Below are 19,511 nucleotides of genomic sequence, written 5' to 3'. Positions count from 1 at the left end.
CTTTTCTTTGTTAGTAAAGACACACAGTAGCTGGCTCAATGGAAGGTCAGGAGCAGTAAGCAGAATCTATCCGAGATATCAATCTGACTGACTTAAACAAAAAAGAAAGTACTAATCTAAGTGCTAGTGTCATCATGCTCACAGCGAAAATGCTGTTATGCAGGTTTACTTCTTTTGAGTATTTGCATGTTAATCACTGATACAGGTCCAATATCATTCAGTGTGAAACTCAGGCTAGTTCAGTTCAAATCATTTCATCTATCCTTCATCAATCCATCCATCCATGTCTGCAAAATGATTACCAAAGATAGTACTTTTCATCTTCAGGTTCTACCTTCGATAGCAGACACATTTGGGTCTAATATCAGTCTTTTGGCGCTGACGGTTCAGTGTCCTGTTGGCCAGAAGTTGCCCAAAGGTCATATGACCTGAGCTAAGACAAATGCAAATTTGAGTCAAGTCTGGATGACAGGATAAAACGTGTATAGAAAATAGGTAAAAGGATTATCTGTTGTAATAAATTCTTGTGAAAGTCCAGACCTCATTCTTTTCCTAAACCTTACCAAGCATCCTTTAGTACTCCAGAATGACAGTTAAGATTGGGGACAGAAATCTTGTTCATACCTCAGAGCCACCAGAGATTTTGTTATGAGAGCAGTATTTGAAACAGGTTGCGGAAGCGTGTGAAGTGGTATAATTGCACCTTGCCCATGGAAGGCAACAAGCTTCTTTTTCACTGACTAGGTTACCAAGGTAACAAGTCCTATCTCAGGTGAAGCTGAAAACTTGTATGTGCAAAAGATTTAAGAAAAGGAAATGTGGATACTATTCTGGGTTCTCTGTTCATGTCAGGCCCAACCATGATCCTTTCCTAAGCCTGAAAGTGATTGTGATGCTAAACTAAACACAGACTAAAAGCAAAGGTAAAGTTTTCTTGACTGAAGTTAATCAAAATATAATTAAAAACACCCTACAACACATCGAATCATACCAGTCTCTTGATTGTAAATCTTACAGTGGTGCAGCTGCATCATCTTATTCCTCTGTTAACGTACTCCCCGCTGAGCCATGACTGTCTCCTAATGTGGCACAATGATCATTTCACATATTTCTGAAACCAGGTTGTGGTGGAACTGTCTACCTCTAGTATAGCTAAAACCATTGGCATGTTCATGCAGAGGCTTTGTCCTTTAATCTCCTTTAATACAGAAAAACGTCTTACATGAAAAAATAGCAACAAAAAAAAAAAGGTCTGGTTATGAGACATCAGTTGAAATTTGAGATAGCTGATTGAGTCACAGGTTAACATATTACAAAATGAATAGCACTTTTTTCGCACAATAACTAAAAGGAAGAAGAAAAAAGGTAGATGGTCAATCAGCAAGGAATTATTCCCAAAGGTATCTTTTAAACATGCAGATATTTTATTGTAGGTTAGTTATACAACTGTTACAGAAACTCTGGTTGTAGATATATGCATGAGCTATTCCAATTCGAATAATCTTATCTACATAGGGAATGTCTGGTGGAAGATGGACATTTCATTACTTAATATCTGTAAACTGGGGTTTTAACAACACTCCAAACAACCCCACACTACTCTCGCACTTCATCTGACTTTACAAGTGAAATAAAGTAACACAGATTATAATTTTTTGCAAGATATGACTTGTGATGGTGACATTGGGATTCAAGTGCCACATTCGATACAAACACTCTTCAGATACAAACGTGTGATTTTCAACAATCATTAAATCTGGTGATAATTTCCCCTTTCTCACACTTGAATGTTCGGTCCGCATGTTCTTATTGGAAGAAGGATGCGGTGAGTTTGCAAAATGGTTTAATAGTAGCAAAAGCAAAACTCTGACCACGCACGGTCAGCTGACTGAGAAGAGGAAGGGATATTTGGAGCTTTGAAGAAGCCACTGATGCACAGGAGCAGCTGTGTAGACCACAGCTTCTTTAAACCAAGAATAAGAAGCAAATGCACATTGTAATGAACACAAGGGATTTAAACGGAGTAATGCTGCCACGGTGAGAAACTTCTCCTCCCCCAATGCCTCAATGCCTTTGAGGATTCACTGTTCTACAAACATGGCTTTAATCCATTGTATTGATTTATATTTGACTTTTAAATTTCGCCCTCTGACAAAAACTGTGTGGTTTCTACATGTCTGCTGTTAATGCGTGGGGTGGTCATTTACATATTAGACCTCTACGCAGGCACTGGAAGGGAGATAATAGCCATTATTAAGGTGCATTTATGTAATACTCAAGTCACATCTTGAAAAAAATTATTTTATTTCACAACATTTGCACTCCGTAGTGCTGATTTTCAATAAAGTTTTAAAGGTTAATTCCATTTGGCTTTTAACAGTCTATTGAAAAAACTAATCCAGACGCTGTCACTGTAAGCACAAATGCATGTCTTCATTGGCATTTCTGACAGCCATTTTACCTTGAGTCTTACCCACCCAACTCCACCACTGACAACCCCATTCTGTCATCCCCAGTGGCTTTTATTAGCAGAGCTATTCTGATATTGAACTGTGGGTCCATACATTTTTAACATAATTATTTCAGTCTCTGGGTTGCCTCAGCCCATTTGTGTGGCCTTTAGCATAATCTCCTCTCACAAATGGTAACATTTTTGTCACGGTACTCTGCCAATGACAGCGTGGTCTTTGATTATTCAGTAACTAATAAAGGTGAGCATCTATGAGGACCACTTGAAAGAATACGCTTTGGGCAAGCTCATCAGAACTTTCCAGTTCATGTTGAGGACTTAAAAGCAAAATTAAATTACTAAAAAACATAACTAGTTTTCTTTTCTGCAGGTTGCTTTTGTCAGTCCAAACAGAGCATGCTACATTTTCTATTATTACTTTCAATACCAAGATTTCATTGTTCAGTGCTACTACACCTTAACCACCCACTCTTCCACTATTAAATATAATCTTGATGTTAATTCACTCATACTGTTTGTATAATGTTCTTCATAAAGTATTGTGAAGCGTAATATAGACTGGAATAATGATAGCCATTAAGCAACATCTTTCCTACAGCTAAAGATAATCAGCATGACTCATTCTCTACTGAAACACCTTTTTGCAACAGCTCCAGGTCTACTCAGAGCAGCACATAATGCTTTCAGTTAGTGATGAGACTTTTGATCTGAATTTAGATGGAGTGCGTTGTAGTTTGTGTAAAATATGAGATCACTTCTTAGTCCTAGTTTCTAAAGCTACAACTTTAGGTTTTCCAAAATTACAACTGAAGGTTTTCCATAATTGCCTCCCCCCTTTATTCAAGCTTTTCTTGTTATTTTAGGCAAATCAGAAATAATCTTCTAAAATCAAGATTTCCACATGACAATGTGTGAGACATGTTTATTGTATGTTTTGTTAATTAATCAGAGAGAGAAGACATAAATATCCACTTTAAGTAATTACCAAGACACTTTCTGTGAAACTCACTGTTGAGCTCTTGTATATCCTACCTCTATCAGGGGTTTTTGAGATGCTTCAAAAGGCACACACCTTTACATAAGGTTTTACAGTTGATGGTGTATTTCAAAGTGAAAACTAAGCAACAAGTCCAACAATCCATAAAACTGTGAGTAGACCTGCAGAACCTAGATTGTGTCAAGGTACAGATTTGGTAGTATAGAACATTTATTAAGAAAATTTCTGCGGTATTAAAAGTGCCCAAAGGCAAAAAAGCCTTTGTCATTCTCAAATGGAGGAATCTGGGAATCACATTGTGGCTGGATAGAGTGATTAGGTACGAAATGCCTTGGTCCCACTATGTGGCCCCAATTCCCAACAGCGTGTGTGAAGGAAACCAGCCAGAGCTTCACCTCATTAATACCACCCCTACAGTCAAACAGACGGTGGGCAGCTTCTTCCTGTTGGGATGTTTTTCTGCTACAGGGACACCAGGCGGGATAGAGGGAGAAAAAAGAAATCCTAAGTGATAACCTTTCTTCAAGCAAGGCAAAGGTTTACATTTTAACAAGACAACAACCAAAAGCAATCTGCTAAGGAAACACACTTCTGACTACATGAAAACTCTACAAAAGGAAACGATTCAAACAGAGCTAAACCTGGGGAGAATCTCCCAGTCAGGGTAAAACAGTTGCTGTACATCAACACTTAGCTGCACTTGAATGACTTGTCTAATAAGAAAAACCTTTTAAGAAAAGGTATTTGTGTCTTCAATCTCAAGATGACTTGAGGCTGCAGTTGCTCTCTATGCTCCCTAACATGCTCAAAACTGAGTTAAAGATTAAAAACTTTTTGAATGCACTGTATCAGAGCCTTCAATCCATTCTATCTTTAGCTGGTCATTAGCAGTATTCACCATTGCAGCTTTGAATTCACATGGGACCAGACACAGAAACACTTAAGGGGGAGGAAGTTCCTCAATCCAAAGAGACTGAATATTAAATTAAATATCACATTTGAAAAAATAATTAAAATTTTGATTTGATTAATGTCATAAAAAACAAAAACTACAGTTGATACACTCGTAAATATAGTTAAAACAATATGGCCACGCCAATGTTTGGTACACTGAATTCAGACTTTATGGTTTAAAGCATTTTTATTGTATCTACCAAAGACAAACACCTAGGCAATTCTTAGGAGCTGACTGGTAACCTCAGATGTTTGACACTGCATTGCAGCTTAGTTATCACCACAACAACAGTCAGACTTCAACAGGCTCTTTGTGTCCAAGACATAAATACAGACTTGCAGCCTAAATAACACTTATCACACAGCCACGATCAGATGTGTTTTCAAAACATTTACACAGTTGACATTTGGCCAAACAATCACAGCATGCCAGTTTATATTTTCGCATATTTCTGTTGCGTATATATTTTCAATAATTCTAATTGCACTATACCTTTAATAATAAGTTCTGTAAACATTAGCTGAAATTACAGTTCATTGATTTGATCTATGCCATTTACTAGGCCAGTATGCCTACATGGTGAGTAAATAATTATTTTATTAACTAATATTTTATAAAACTGCAAGAGACTGTAATGGCCATCAATCTTTATTGCCTTGTAGCCTGATGGGTTACTGCTCTCGCTGCCTAATTATTAAGTGACTATCTGTATGCTTATGAAAAAAAAAAATCTGCTGGCACAGCAAGTCTGTGGTTTCTTGAAGATTAATCTGTTATTTCACTCTCCTCTAAAGTTTTTACTGCAGCAAACAACTTTAAATCAAAGCTGCGTGCGTGATATGATTCTTAGAGATGTTGCTTGTCGTCTGCAAAGCTAACCACCTGATGGAAACTATTTTTCTACATTTTATCTTAAGAAAGTCTCTATAGGAGAAATATATTATTAAAACATGCAAGTAATATGTTTCAGAAGTGTTAAGAACATGCAAAGACCTTTAAGTTACTGCCTGACATTTGAAAAGTCAGCACTAATCAAAACTGAGGTTCAAAATATCATAACCCTGGGTTTAGGATTTGGGTGCAATTAATCCAGATCCAGATTCCTTTTTTTTTCTATCTGATTAAAATGCCATCACTGAATAATTTTCAATGCATTTTTCTACACTAGACATTTCAACTTAGAAATGTATCTATTTTATGGATTTCTACAGCAGATGTTTGCACTGACCTGCGAGGCACTGCTTAAATTACACATTTTAATCGCAAGATGCTTTTTCAAGAAAACTGTTGCAACGTAGGCAACAGACGGCATATATTGAGAACTTCACATGATGAATGTCTGATATGCTAATGCCCCTAATAAGCCCTAACATTAAAACTACAGGTGAAGTGAATAACAATGTAGATTTATGCCAGAAAACTTTTGATCCTGTCATTCATGTGGATGTCACTTTGACATGTGCAAGTGTGTGTGTCATCTTTAAAGGTCCTTGAAAAAATAAAAAAAGGAATCTTCATGGTAACTCTTAATTAAAAATTCTTAAATATACCCTTATCCATAGTTTCTTTGCTCAAACTAAACTGATTCTCCAATTATTGTGTCCAAATTATGCAGCGATTTGACATTTACGGACTATTTTTATTGAAAAGGTTCAACAATCCACTGAGTGAAAGTTACTCAAAGTTCTTTGTTTTTTTAAAAGTCTATATTTAAATTCAGTGTTTCCACCAATTACAAATTCCACGCTCATACTTCAGTTTTTGAAATGTCACAGGTATTTAACTTAGATTTTTCTAATCACATTCAAATAAGAAGCTATAAAGGTCAACGAGGCTTGCCCTTAACCTGGGACCACGACAAACACCTTTTCCATGCTCATCGAAAAGTCATAGAAATTCACTTGAGAAATGTCAGTCATAATTACACAGCCAAGTAGGAGTGAGCCATGCTGAGAGCGCAAATGATGGAAAGTTCTCAAGACGGCAGTGTGCTACTGCAAACTTCTCTTGAATCACATAAAGAGATTAGATAGAACAGCTAGTTCCTGGGATATATTGGGATGTTTGAGCACCTATAAATAAGTGTAAAATGATCCAATTAACACTGACATGTTAACGCTTGGGGCCAATGGCAGTTGTTTTCACAACAGCAGTGAAAGAAGCATAGGTCATTAAAAAGAATGTTACCCATGAAAAGAGCACAATGTAGAAACCACACATCACATTACACCCCTGTCTGCACTTCTAGATCACAGAAAGGTACCCACAGAGAACAAACAGGAATGCAAATCACATGCTGTATACAAATGGAAAAAAAAAAAACACAACTAAAATTATTTCAGAATCATTATTTTGGTGTAAACACTATACTGCCAGTGTATTGCACTGTAATGTCATTTTTTTCCCCACATATGTTATTCTTATATAAAAACATCGTCCAGCCTTACATATTACCATTATTCATCAGACACAATTTACAGTCTGCTGTACAGTCTCTACACAACGTAATTTGTCCTTCCTGCACGATGGTGTCCAGTTCCCATGTGTTTTAAACATTTTACTTATAACTAGGGTGGAGGGGACGGCGAAAGGGACTAATTATAGACCTATGTTGTCAGCGTGCAAGAGATCACTGGTTTGAGTCCTGCAAAATGATTTCAACAGTAATTGTACTTTTCTACTTGATTCCTTACTTTTCTACTGCGCTCTCACCCAGAGTGATTCAAGATTCAAGATTCAAGATTCAAGAGGGTTTATTGTCATTCCAGCCATATACACAGTATACAGTGCAATGAAATAACGTTTCTCGAGAAGTTTTTCAGTGCAACAAACAGCAACAATAAAGAACAGCTGGGACAACAGAGGTGATCAGATCAGTCTCTGAGCGTTGAGGAGTCGTTTGGCCTGGGGGAAGAAGCTGTTTTGTAGTCTGGTGGTGACAGACCGTATGCTGCGGTACCTTCTGCCAGATGGGAGGGGTGAGAAAAGTCTATGTGAGGGGTGGGTGGGGTCTTTAAGAATCCTGGTTGACTTGCGGATGCAGCGTGTGGTGTAGATGTCTGAGACGGAGGGGAGAGTGGCTCCAATGATCTTTTCAGCCGTCCTCACCACACGCTGAAGGTTTTTGCGGTCCAGTTGGGTGCAGTTACCGAACCAGGCGGTGATGCAGCTACCCAGGAGGCTCTCTATGGTCCCTCTGTAGAAGGTGGTGAGAATGGTGGGAGGGAGGTGGGCTCTCTTCAGCCTTCTCAGGAAGTGGAGACGCTGCTGAGCCTTCTTTACGGTGGAGCCGGTGTTGAGGGACCAGGTGAAGTTCTCTGCCAGATGGACACCAAGGAATTTGGTGTTCTCCACAATCTCCACCGGGGAGCCTTTGATGTGCAGAGGCTCATGGTCCCTCTGTGCTCTGCGGAAGTCAACAACCATCTCTTTAGTTTTGTCCACATTCAGAGACAGGTTGATGGCTTTGCACCAGGTGATCAGCTTTTCCACCTCCTCCCTGTATGTTGACTCGTCGTTCTTTTCGATGAGACCCACCACGGTCGTATCGTCAGTGAACTTGATTATGTGGTTCGAGTCGTGTAGTGCTGTGCAGTCATGGGTTAGGAGTGTGAACAGCAGTGGACTGAGCACGCAGCCTTGAGGTGCCCCTGTGCTCAGTGTGGTGGTGCCGGAGGTGTTGTTTCCGATCCGGACTGACTGGGGTCTCTCCGTAAGAAAGTCCAGGATCCAGTTGCAGAGGGTAGTGTTCAGGCCAAGCAAGCTCAGCTTCCTAGTCAGGTGCTGTGGGATGATAGTGTTGAATGCTGAACTGAAGTCTATGAACAGCATTCTGACATAAGTGTCTTTTTTGTCCAGGTGGGTGAGTGCTAGGTGGAGGGTGTTGATGGCGTCGTCGGTGGAGCGGTTGGCTCGGTACGCAAACTGCAGGGGGTCTAGGGTGGGAGGCAGATGGTTCTTGATGTGCTTCAGGATCAGCCTCTCAAAGCACTTCATGATGGTAGGGGTGAGTGCGATGGGGCAGTGATCATTGAGGCATGACACAGGCGACTTCTTGGGCACAGGGACGATGGTGGTGGTTTTGAAGCACGATGGGATGATGGCACTGCTCAGGGAGATGTTGAAGATGTCCGTGAAGACATCTGCCAGTTGGTCTGCACATCCCCTGAGCACACTCCCGGGAATGTTGTCTGGGCCAGCAGCCTTACGTGGGTTGACTCTTTGCAGAGTCTTTCTCACTTCAGCTGTGGTCAGGCATAGCACTTGTTCGCCAGGAGGGGGGGTGTTCTTCCTTGCCACCACATCATTCTCTGCATCAAAACGACTGTAGAACACGTTCAGCGCATCGGGCAGGGAGGCATCACTGTCACAGGCCGGTGTTGTTGTCCTGAAGTTAGTGATGGCTTGTATTCCCTGCCACAGCTGCCGTGTGTCTCCACTGTCTCTGAAGTGGCCGTGGATTTTTTGGGCATGCGCTCGCTTTGCATCCCTGATAGCCTGGGCCAGTGTTGCCCGCGCTCTGCTCAGGGCCTCCTTTTCTCCTGTTCTGAATGCTGTGTCTTTGGCTCTCAGCAGTGCACGCACCTCAGCAGTCATCCATGGCTTCTGGTTAGAGCGCGTGGTGATGGATTTGATGACCGTGACGTCATCAGTGCACTTACTGATGAAACCAGTGACTGAAGCCGTGTACCCCTCTAGGTCAGTGGAGCCGTTGGTGGTTGCTGCTTCCCTAAACATTTGCCAGTCAGTGCACTCAAAACAGTCCTGGAGGGTAGAGATGGCTCCTTCCGGCCAGGTCTTTACCTGTTTGTTGACTGGTCTGGAGCGTCTGACCAGCGGTCTGTATGCTGGGATCAGCTTGACGGAGATGTGGTCAGAATATCCCAGGTGGGGGCGGGGCTTGGCACGATATTTCCCCGGGTATGGTGGTGTAAACAAGATCCAGCGTGTTCGCTCCTCTCGTTGCAAAATCCACATGTTGGTAGAATTTTGGAAGCACTGTTTTTAGATTTGCATGATTGAAGTCTCCGGCGACAATAAGCAGTCCTTCTGGATGTTTGTTTTGGAGATCACTGATGGCCCCGTACAGTGCAGTTAGCGCTTCCTTAGCGTTAGCGCTGGGAGGAATGTACACAGCTACAATGTGCAAGGAGATCTCTCTCGGTAAGTAGAATGGTCTACATCTCACGACCGCGTATTCCACCAGCGATGAACAGGACTTGGAGACTAGGACAGAGTTGTTGCACCAGTCCGTGTTGATGTAAACACACAGTCCCCCGCCTCGTGTCTTACCGCACAGCGGGTCTCTATCGGCTCGATGCAAGGCTAGTCCGTCTAGCTGAATGGCCGCCTCCGGGACGCGGTCGCTGAGCCATGTTTCTGTGAAAACATACACACAGCAGTCCCTAGTGTCCCGTTTAGTAGTCCGTTGTAGTTTGATGTAGTCCAGTTTATTTTCAAGTGAGCAGACGTTAGAGAGCAGGATGGACGGGAGAGCCGGTCGGCTAGCATTAGCCATCAGCCTAGCACGGACACCGGCTCTCTTGCCCCTCTTCCGTCTTCTCTCACACCGCTTTCGGCGCCTCCTCACCCGGCCCTTGTCTTCAGGCGAGCTCGGGAATTTGCGAAGCAGGCTGGTAGACTGTAGCGCGTCCTTTGTCTCCGTTGGTAATGCCGTTGGGCAGTGTTTAAGTTCCATAAGTAGACTCCGTTGGTAGACTTGTGATACTGCATCTGAGTGTTGCAGTTTAGCGGCCTCTTGAGTGCAGTTTGTAGATTTCAGACACATAACTTAACGATATAAATACACTAAAATTACACTGTTTTACACAGTTTTTCCTCTCGAGGGGTCGCTGCAAAAACGATCGTGCCGCCGCTTTATGGTTACCTAGGCAACCATAAAGCTGCGTTAGAATTAATGTAAATGGTTAAGTCTACGATTCCAAAAATCTACAGTTTGTGCATTTTTATATCCATGCTTCACATTTTATTAGGTCATATAAGCACTACCTGGCAGAAAACGACAGCCAGGAGATATATTACCATCTAAGACTTTTCAACTGTTATACACTATATTGGACAAGTGGTCAAATGTACATGTTACTTGTTTTCTTGTGAGACTGCCTGTTAGAATATAGAATATAGAATATCATAAATTGCTGCTATATACATGTGTTATTCCAAAGAGCTTTTACATAAAAAATGACAAGATTATGCCAAAAAACCACATGCAACTCACATTAAGGTAATTTTACTCTCAGTGAAAAAAAAAATCAACTTTATATGCGTAATAAAAGACAAAAAAAAGTTGAACAATCAAAAAATAATATGACATTTAAACGTAACCCTCTATAGTGAGAAAATGAATGTGTTTTGTTTAAGCACTGGCAGTAATTGTTATTAAAAAACGATGTCCTTTAAATTAATTTTCAGGATAGCAAGTTGTCAGTCATGAACACTGCAGATTATGAGCCATGATAAATGGTTTTAGCAGTCTTATGACTAATTTCATGAAACTGCTTTTAATTATTGCAACTCTAATTTAATGATTGCTACCCTCTTTATCTGATGATTTTTTTTGCATGAAAAATCTCATTTGTAAGTATGATATTGCAGTAGCTATCAGAGTACCACTCTGATTGAAAAATGCATTTTAAATGTTAGTTCACTGGATTCTTCAACAAGCTTCAGTGTTGAAAAGGATGCTATCTTGCATCTGGGAAGTTTGATCAGAAGGAGACTTTACTTTTAAAGGGTTGTTGTCTGGCTCTGTTTGACTGTGTGCCCTGACTGTCAAGTCAAATCAAGTCAAGTCAAAGTGTATTTGTGTGGAAAATTCAAAATCAACCACAGGTGACCAAATGTGCTTATACAAGCTGAACAAATATAAATAAATCCAACAATCTTTAAAACAGCAATATATACAAGAAGAAGAAAAAAACAGTAAAGCATAAAATTAATTAGTAAAGTAAAAATTAAATGGAATGATAACAGTGCTTGAATGAATAAAAGCCAATATATGCCACTCAACCAGGTCTCAAAGCCAGAAACAGGTTTTAAGAAAAAATCTAAAATGATCTAGGGTCACAGCCACCCGAATGTGAAAAGGTAGGTTGTTCCAAAGACTCGGAGCCACAACCGAAAAGGCTGTATCACCTCTACCTTTTAGCCTGGATCTAGGGATATCCAAAAGCAATTGATTCACAGACCTCAGTGCTGTGGGTGGATTATGAAGCTTCAAAAGTTCGGACAGGTAAGCTGGCGTCATGCCTTTGAGACTCTTAAAAACAAGCAATACAATTTCAAACTGAATCCTGAATGGACTGGAAGTCAGTGAAGAGAGGCCAAAATGCGTGATGTGATCTCGCCCTGAATGTGATACAACGCTTATCTTACAGCTTTATTCAAACCATTTTGAAATCTGGAAATACAAAATGGAGCACCGCGTTAGTTCTGGCAGACCACGTAGTCAACGCGCCCTTTGCCTATTGGCTGACGCCGACCCAACCCTTATGGCTTTCCGCAACCAGCTGCGCTCAATGGGTAATCAGCTGCTGCTCGCAATTGGATGCTGGCATTTGGGGCACTTCATTTAAACTTGGTTTGCTGTCACTGCTTTTTTTTGCTTTCTGCTTGCACCCACCACCTCCCCTGCTCCACCGACTTCTCATTGCCAAACAATGTCATACTGTTCTTCATTGTTGCTTGCTCTGTTCTAGGGGGTTTGTTGCCTTTACAGCAAATGGAAGGCACTCCACCTGAGGATGCTGCTGTTCCCTGTCTTGGCTTCCATGGAGCTCATGGAAAAGTCGGGAACTTCCTCCGAACAGAGCCATACCGCCAAACATAATTGTATGCATTCAGAATAAGCTTCTGAAATTCATCTCTGTTTCTCGTCTCGTTTTGATGAGAGTGGTTCTGACAGAACTATAATTTTCTGTTCTCAAAGGTGCGCACAAGAACTTTTTAATCGGCCACTTCAATCCAGACGCAGTAGGTAAATAAGGGTAATTTTTTAAACTACTAAATATTCGATTAAAACATTTGCATACATAAAGTTAATTTCAATATAAACAATTAAACCATTGACACACACATGCCTTTATCCAGCATTTTTCTGTCACTCACACTCTCACTCTCACTCACAGACTAATGATATTCTGAGAGAATTTTAGAGATCAGTATCTTGCCAAAGCTTTCTTTGACATGTGAAGTAGAGGAGCCAGAGATCAAAACTCTATGGCAACTCATTTATCACTTTGGACTAATCGTGACACACAGTGACAGCTATGTGATCACTTTTATACTTTTAAACTGTTGCTAAGATGCATGTGAGCATCCAACTTGCTGTATGCGTCTATAACCATCTAGTGCTTTGATTAGATCATCAAGACAGCAGACTGTTCATCAGTTCTTATTTTCACTGGACAAATATACTCTTTCTTGAATGTTACTGTCACTCATTACAAAAGGAGTACTTCTGAGAACCAATTCTATGTGGTTAAACAAGGATAGAATGAAATTGGGGGACCCTGAAAAAAATGGCTTAAAACAGGTGATGCACAGTGGCAGCAGCTGTCTGGAGAATAGAGTGTGCAGAAATGACAGTAGGTCAGGGTTAATACTTGCCTCTTGTCTCTAAACCATTCCCACAGGCTTCTCCTGATCCAGATAATCCCCGTCTAACTGAATCAGGGACCAGAGTGCAACTGTGCCACTTGTGTGTCCTCCACCTACGTTTAAACACAAACACAGAATGACTATATATGGTGACGTATCATTGTGTTTCAGAAGATAAACATGTCATAATCGTTTTTTTATACTTGTTAGCTAGTGACTGGTGAGCTGAGCATCATGTAGCCAAGGTGCAATATAGTTCCATCTGGTTAAGATAGAACATATGGCATTAAATCTGAGCTTAATACACATTTCAAAACTACTCTGATTACATATTGGAGTGCACCCTTTGGAGTTGGAGGTAAGAGTGACATATTACATACTCCATCAGTACAATTTTTTAATCAACTTTTCATATTCTTGCTCTAATTTAAAAACTTAATAATTTGCAACCAATGAAAACAAAATACATGGTAATAAGTACAAGTACCTTGTACCACAATTTGTTTATAAAAATGAATCATTTTCATTCTAATTAAATTTTTATCCTTTGGGACCTGATGAAACTATGAGTGCCCCTCTGTAAGTGTATTTTCCCACTCTGCTCTCAGCTCAGTTACACAGATTTCACGACACAATTTCACCCTTGTGACACAGGGTATTAAACAACTTCTCACCTTGTGCTATTATATAGTTGGTGACTTAGGTTAACTTATCTGCACATAAGAAAAGAATATACTTCATTATAAATAGTGTATTTACCTATATTCTGGACACACACAATGTGATTCACACTCCCTCTCTTCGTACAATGTGTCAGGACACTCTTGACCTCCATTAGCAGGCCTCTGAATGATGGTTCTGTATCGAGACTGTGTGCTGGAGGTTGTATTTTCTGAAGAACATGAAACACAGTCCTCAGAAAAAGACTATACACAATCATAAATTGTTTACACAGTTTCATTTCTGTGAGCACTTTCTATGGGGAAAAGAAGATGAAATGAAAGAAACAATGCCATATATATGTCTAGGATGCCAAGCTGATGAAGATTTAATAACCATAGTGCAGTAAAATATGTTAAAGAGATGGCTGAAAAACAATCGGTTTCCAAATTGATCTGATTCTGAGCAGCGTGCCCTTGACGGCTGTGGTGTCCTTCCACTTCACTGCAGTCTGTTTTCGGACACAACACATTGTAATGGCTTAATTTGGCTCGAGTTCCAAGGCTCATTACACAACACTAATTACTAAACATTGAAAATGGTGCAATTAAGAAAGTGATTACATCGTCAGAGGGCCCAATGGACTACAGAATATTTACAGAGATGAGATGCCTGCTCAGTTCTTCTAAAAACAATTTGGTACATTTTGATTTCCAAGATATTACAGTATACATATTCAAACCCATTAAACAGCCATTTTCCTCTTGATGTGTCAGCCTAATGCAAAAGACACTTAACAATGTAATTTACAATTAATATAATCATTAACCACACTAGAAGACATTCATGTGGCAATTTGTATTTGTTGTTTTATTGTCTCACTTTGTGATACCTGTCTGATATTGTGCGTATACAGGTATATAACTAAAGTGTATGACCAGATTTTTTTTTCAAAAAATACACTTCTTTGAATAGCTAATTAATGCTGCTACAGTTATGTTTGGTTTCTCTCTACCACTCTAATAATGTGCCCTTTACAAAAATATTTGCAGTCTTTGAGCAAGACTTTGAGCAAAAGTTATAGAGGTCATCTGGCTAATTCTCAGATGGTATTCTTGTTATAAGAAGGCCATTTCTAAAATGAGTTGATATAACATAATGAGCTACCTGGAAGGCAGGTTGATGGGCAGGCTGTCCATTCACTGAATGGGGTCACTACGCAGTCTTTCTTGCAGGGGAGCGAACAGGGTCTGACAGTTTCTGGACGAGAAGAATCCAAACACCTAAACACACAAACATTTTTTTTTCACGACAACGGATGAGAAATGTTCTGCTTCTCACTGGTAAGAGGACAGTGCAGTTAAACATCTGCCCTCACCTTGACTCCACACATTTTCCCACAGAAAAATTATTGATTACATGTGGCCCTGCTGGCATGTTCAAGGAAAAGGTTTTTACTCACATTCAGTGGCTTCTTTGGGTGCAAATATTGCTCTACGATGAGAATTATCTTCATATTATCAGTCACTATTCCACCACACAGACCTAATTGTCTGGCTCATAACACATTATCACTTTTAAAGCCCAACCATCTCAAAGCTGCTCAAAGGAATATATTCTTTTATGTGAACAATAAAACAAATCGCTCTGCACAGCTTTATCTGACAAAAAACATCATTCATGTAAATTAAAGACAATGTCTGTGCAAAGATTTCAGATATATTTATATGTTTGATGATCTTCCACAGAGAAATATAGAAGTGGAAAAATGTTGTCAATATTTTCTCACACAGTCCACAAAGCTGCAGAATCAGGCTTACTTTGGACAATACCGCGATTCTCCTCCCATGCATGTATGATGAGACAGGGACACTAGTCTACTTAAATGACCAAATCGAACTCGTCACGTAACTTGACTCAAGTGTAAACATACGCTGCAAAACTAAAATTTTAAATTAAATAGCTTTTCAAGTTCACTGTATATATACACCTATATATACTATATACCACTGCAACACTCTCCAGACTCAAAATGCACTCTTTTTTGTTAAAACTTTCAAACACTCCTTTCATGACAGTTTCATACTGCCATGAGACAATGTAAAAGAAAAGTAGTAGCTTTACAACAGAGACTTGAGAGGCTTGTCACTCTGACACTTTTGGAGAGCTATCATAACTTCTTTCCTCATCAAGCACTGAGTTAAAATGACATAAAGTCTAAAAAGATGATAAAACTAAATCTAATAAAACTAAATATCAAAAATATAATGGTTATAGTGGCTGAAAAGGAAATAAATTTATTGTCACCAGATGGAACATTTCTGGATCTAAAATGACACCCAGAGCAGGGGTCTTTTTACGAGCCTGAAACACTGGAGGCTTGGGCCACATTTACACATAGCCGGGTATTTAGAGAAACGAATATTCCCCCCCCCCCTCCGTTTTCAATAATAACATCGTGCACACAACATCGTTTTCAAAAAACTTGTCATTTACATCAACCCGCATAAATACGCCGTCAAGCGCCATAATAACTATGCCAAACCTATTGGCGGCAGTGTAGGGAAAGGAATAAAGCCATGCAAGCCAATCAAAATCCTCAGAATCGAGGACTTTCCTCATGTAAAGGAGGAGATAACGCGAGCAAATATAACAACAAAACTGAAGGCAATAAGAGGGAAATATAGACAGTCAGTGGATACTGGACGCAGGAGCGGCCACGGAAGAGTGGTGCTCCTCTATTTTGAACTGTGCGAGCAGGTTTGGGGTGGCAAATGCAATAAGGCCAGAATCGTTTCCACAAACGTAAAAATTAGTAGAACTTTAACATCATCCATGATAATCCTGATCAGTAGCCAAACAAACTGTAAACATAAAGCGCTCGCATGACGTTAATGCAAAGAGGGAGTTGTGGGCGCATAATGTGACGTTTAAGAACCCAAAACGCCGTTTCTCCCAGTTGACACGGCAACACAGAACCAGCGTTATCAGAAATCTCCACTTTGGCCGGAGGTTTTAGAAATAATCGTTTTCTGTGATAAAAACAGGGTTTTGGTGTAAATAAGAGGCCAAACCGCAGGAAAATATCTGAGTCTTCCTATCGTGTAAACGGGGCCTTAGTCAAGCCTGGTTTTTCTCATGACATTTCCAAGTTATTTAAGAGAGGTGTTTTATCAGCCATTTGCACTGGATGGCTTTTACAACAAGAAATCAAAACAAATTTCAACCCTAATTTTTTTTCTAAGAATTGAGTTTAGGAAATTAATAAAATGAGGTCCCAAACCTGTGTGTTGCACTGAGGTCTTCTGACAACAAGCACACCAGTCTGAACACTGACACCAGAAAATCTCAAACACCACACACTTAAGGCTTAAACATTTTGCTTAATGAAAGCCCTGTGATACCACCACCCTCCAAATCCCTGATGCAGGTGAATTCCTCTATTTACCAAGAGAATGTAACAATTGACAGGTACTTGATAGCAGTTCAGGCTTCTGAAGAAACATTTGGGAAAATAGCCATTTCACATTTTTACAACTATTGACCATCATTAAAGCTTTAAGGAATTCTTTGCAGACTTCTAGCAATTTTTCTAGCAATTAAAATAGAAAATAATTATGCATTTCACCTCTATTTAGGTTGGTACAGATCTCGTGGGATGCATCTGTAACAGCCCTTTGGCTGTGTCGTATTTTCTGTGTTGTCGAGCCTGAAAGTGCTGCGGATTAATGCAGTTCTGTAAAATCAAATAATTCATAAGCTTTGATGTCTTCATCAACCAGCAGGCAAACTCCACCTCTTCAACATGCCGACAAGCGCACATAGACCTCCAAATTTAATTTCAGACAGAGCGACTTCCTTTGCCCGAAAACCAGATCCAGGTCTCGCTAGAGACCCAGCATGGTGCCACATCCCACCAACCGCAGAAAGCCGACGAGCACGGGAATGAGATAAAAGCCTGCCAAAGCATAAGTAGAAAGGATAAATAAAACCCATCCTTCTGCAGGTTTTTCCCCTTCTCTTCTTTCTCCCTCTTTGCATTGATGTATGCCAGAGGGCATGGCAATGCAACAGAGTAGTTGTGGGAAGATTCTGGGATTTGCCCAAAAGGATGGTATTAGACTTCAAGTCAAGGCCGTGGCGTTCAATTGTGACAACATCTGCAAATTTCAAGGTCTCCTACACATTATTGATTTTTTCTTTGAGAATGCAAACAAATGAACAAGCCAATCCCCACCATAGTTTGAAATAAGAAGTAAGATTATCTATAAACATTATCAATATCAAACACATACTAAATATTACTATATTTAATATATTTGAATATAGATTATATATAGAGAATGAAAAAGTAATGCAAAACTAAATGGTAGATAATATGGACCTTGTCTTTGGCCTTTTTAGTATGTTGACTGGTCACGCTACATGTAACATATAGGATATTTCATATTACAGAATGGTATTATGTATATTATACTATGTCGTAAAAGTAATACAATTTATAATATGCTACACCCTTTAAAGCGCCGATACATAGTTTATCGTCAATACGTGACAAAGGAAAGCAGAAATGAAAATCAATCAAATATTTTCCTGCAGGCTCTGAAATGAAACCATGAGAAAAAAAAAAAAAAAAAGCACCAGGCTTTGTGTTGAGCCAGTGCTCACTGTGGAGATTATTGCCCAGCATGAATGCTTAGATGTTTGCTGACTGAGGTGACCCTTCTCAAGCAACGCAACATCAGCTGCACTGAAAGGTTGTGAAGGCATTTCTGCATCAGACTCAAAGCTTAACAAGCCACCAGCGTAAAAACAATAAAACCCCAAAAGTTTTAAGGTCTGATTTACCAAGATTTTTCCTTTTTTTTCTTTTGTTTTTACATTCTGTATTAACCCAGGAGTAAGCCTAATATGCTCTTTTCTATATGGACACAATCAAACCCATATATCATAGTTTGCTAGGATAGAACAAAGGTCTTTTTTTTGCTGGATTAACGCACTAACTCACTTGTTACTGACAGTCGAAATCATCTATGATGAAAAGCAACATGCAGGTGCGTGTACAGTGAGCTGTTCCATTAACCATCAACCACGAACGCTCCTCACCCTTATGAATAGGAACGAAGTGATTGAATTCACAGCATACCGTACAGACGAGATCTGTTGGTGGAGCAGAAATGACAGCTTTCATTAAAGCCTTTGTGGTGAGAGACAGGACAGGCATAAGAAAAAAGCCTCTTCATAATCTATTTTATGGCCCAGTCAATAATATATTGAGCCAAAGAAGGGCTAACTTTGTGAATTATTTATAAATCTGTCTTACTCGTGTAGGCTTTAACATCATTAAAGTGACAGCACAAAAGCCCTTAGCAGTGTTTGATATTGTATCACTGAAAGAGGAAGATAATGGGAGAGCAGAAGCAAGATGAATCTGTAGTTCCCAAAAAAAAGAAAAAATATTTAACATACAAACCGAAAGTATAAAAGAAGAGCACTGAATGCACTGAACTCTGGGGACTTGATTTCACAGTGTATCATGTCCTCTGGATCGTCTATAAATAGCAAGTAAGGTGTTTTTTGGAATTTGGAGGTTGTGTTTTCAAGATAGTTTTTCAATAAGCGGAACGTGATCATGTCTTTGACTCCTCACCCATTATTCGATATTCATTTCTCTGAGGGCCCATTTTCTGGTATGAAAGCAAGCAAGGCTGTGTGACTTGATAGAGAAAGAGGAAGAACAATGTTTTGACAAACACAAAACATTTGTACCCCAGTAAAAAAATTGAATTACCATTAATATGTTAAGAGTG

At 39.8% G+C, this 19,511-nt stretch overlaps 1 protein-coding gene across 1 annotated transcript in view; it reads right to left on the bottom strand.

The window, feature by feature from the left end:
- The window catches only part of thsd7ba (thrombospondin, type I, domain containing 7Ba), a 142,535-nt gene that overhangs the window by 58,855 nt on the left and 64,169 nt on the right, over nt 1–19,511 (bottom strand). Inside the window, exons 9-11 of the mRNA XM_075479933.1 lie at nt 14,869–14,984; nt 13,801–13,933; nt 13,051–13,154 (exon numbers count right to left, since the gene is read on the bottom strand). Of these exons, the coding sequence (XP_075336048.1) occupies nt 13,051–13,154; nt 13,801–13,933; nt 14,869–14,984 (353 nt within the window). The remainder of the gene's footprint in view (nt 1–13,050; nt 13,155–13,800; nt 13,934–14,868; nt 14,985–19,511) is intronic.

This window comes from Odontesthes bonariensis, chromosome 12 (genome assembly GCF_027942865.1).
Source record: "Odontesthes bonariensis isolate fOdoBon6 chromosome 12, fOdoBon6.hap1, whole genome shotgun sequence".
NCBI lineage: Eukaryota > Metazoa > Chordata > Actinopteri > Atheriniformes > Atherinopsidae > Odontesthes > Odontesthes bonariensis.
This window is presented reverse-complemented; position numbering and strand designations above follow the sequence as displayed.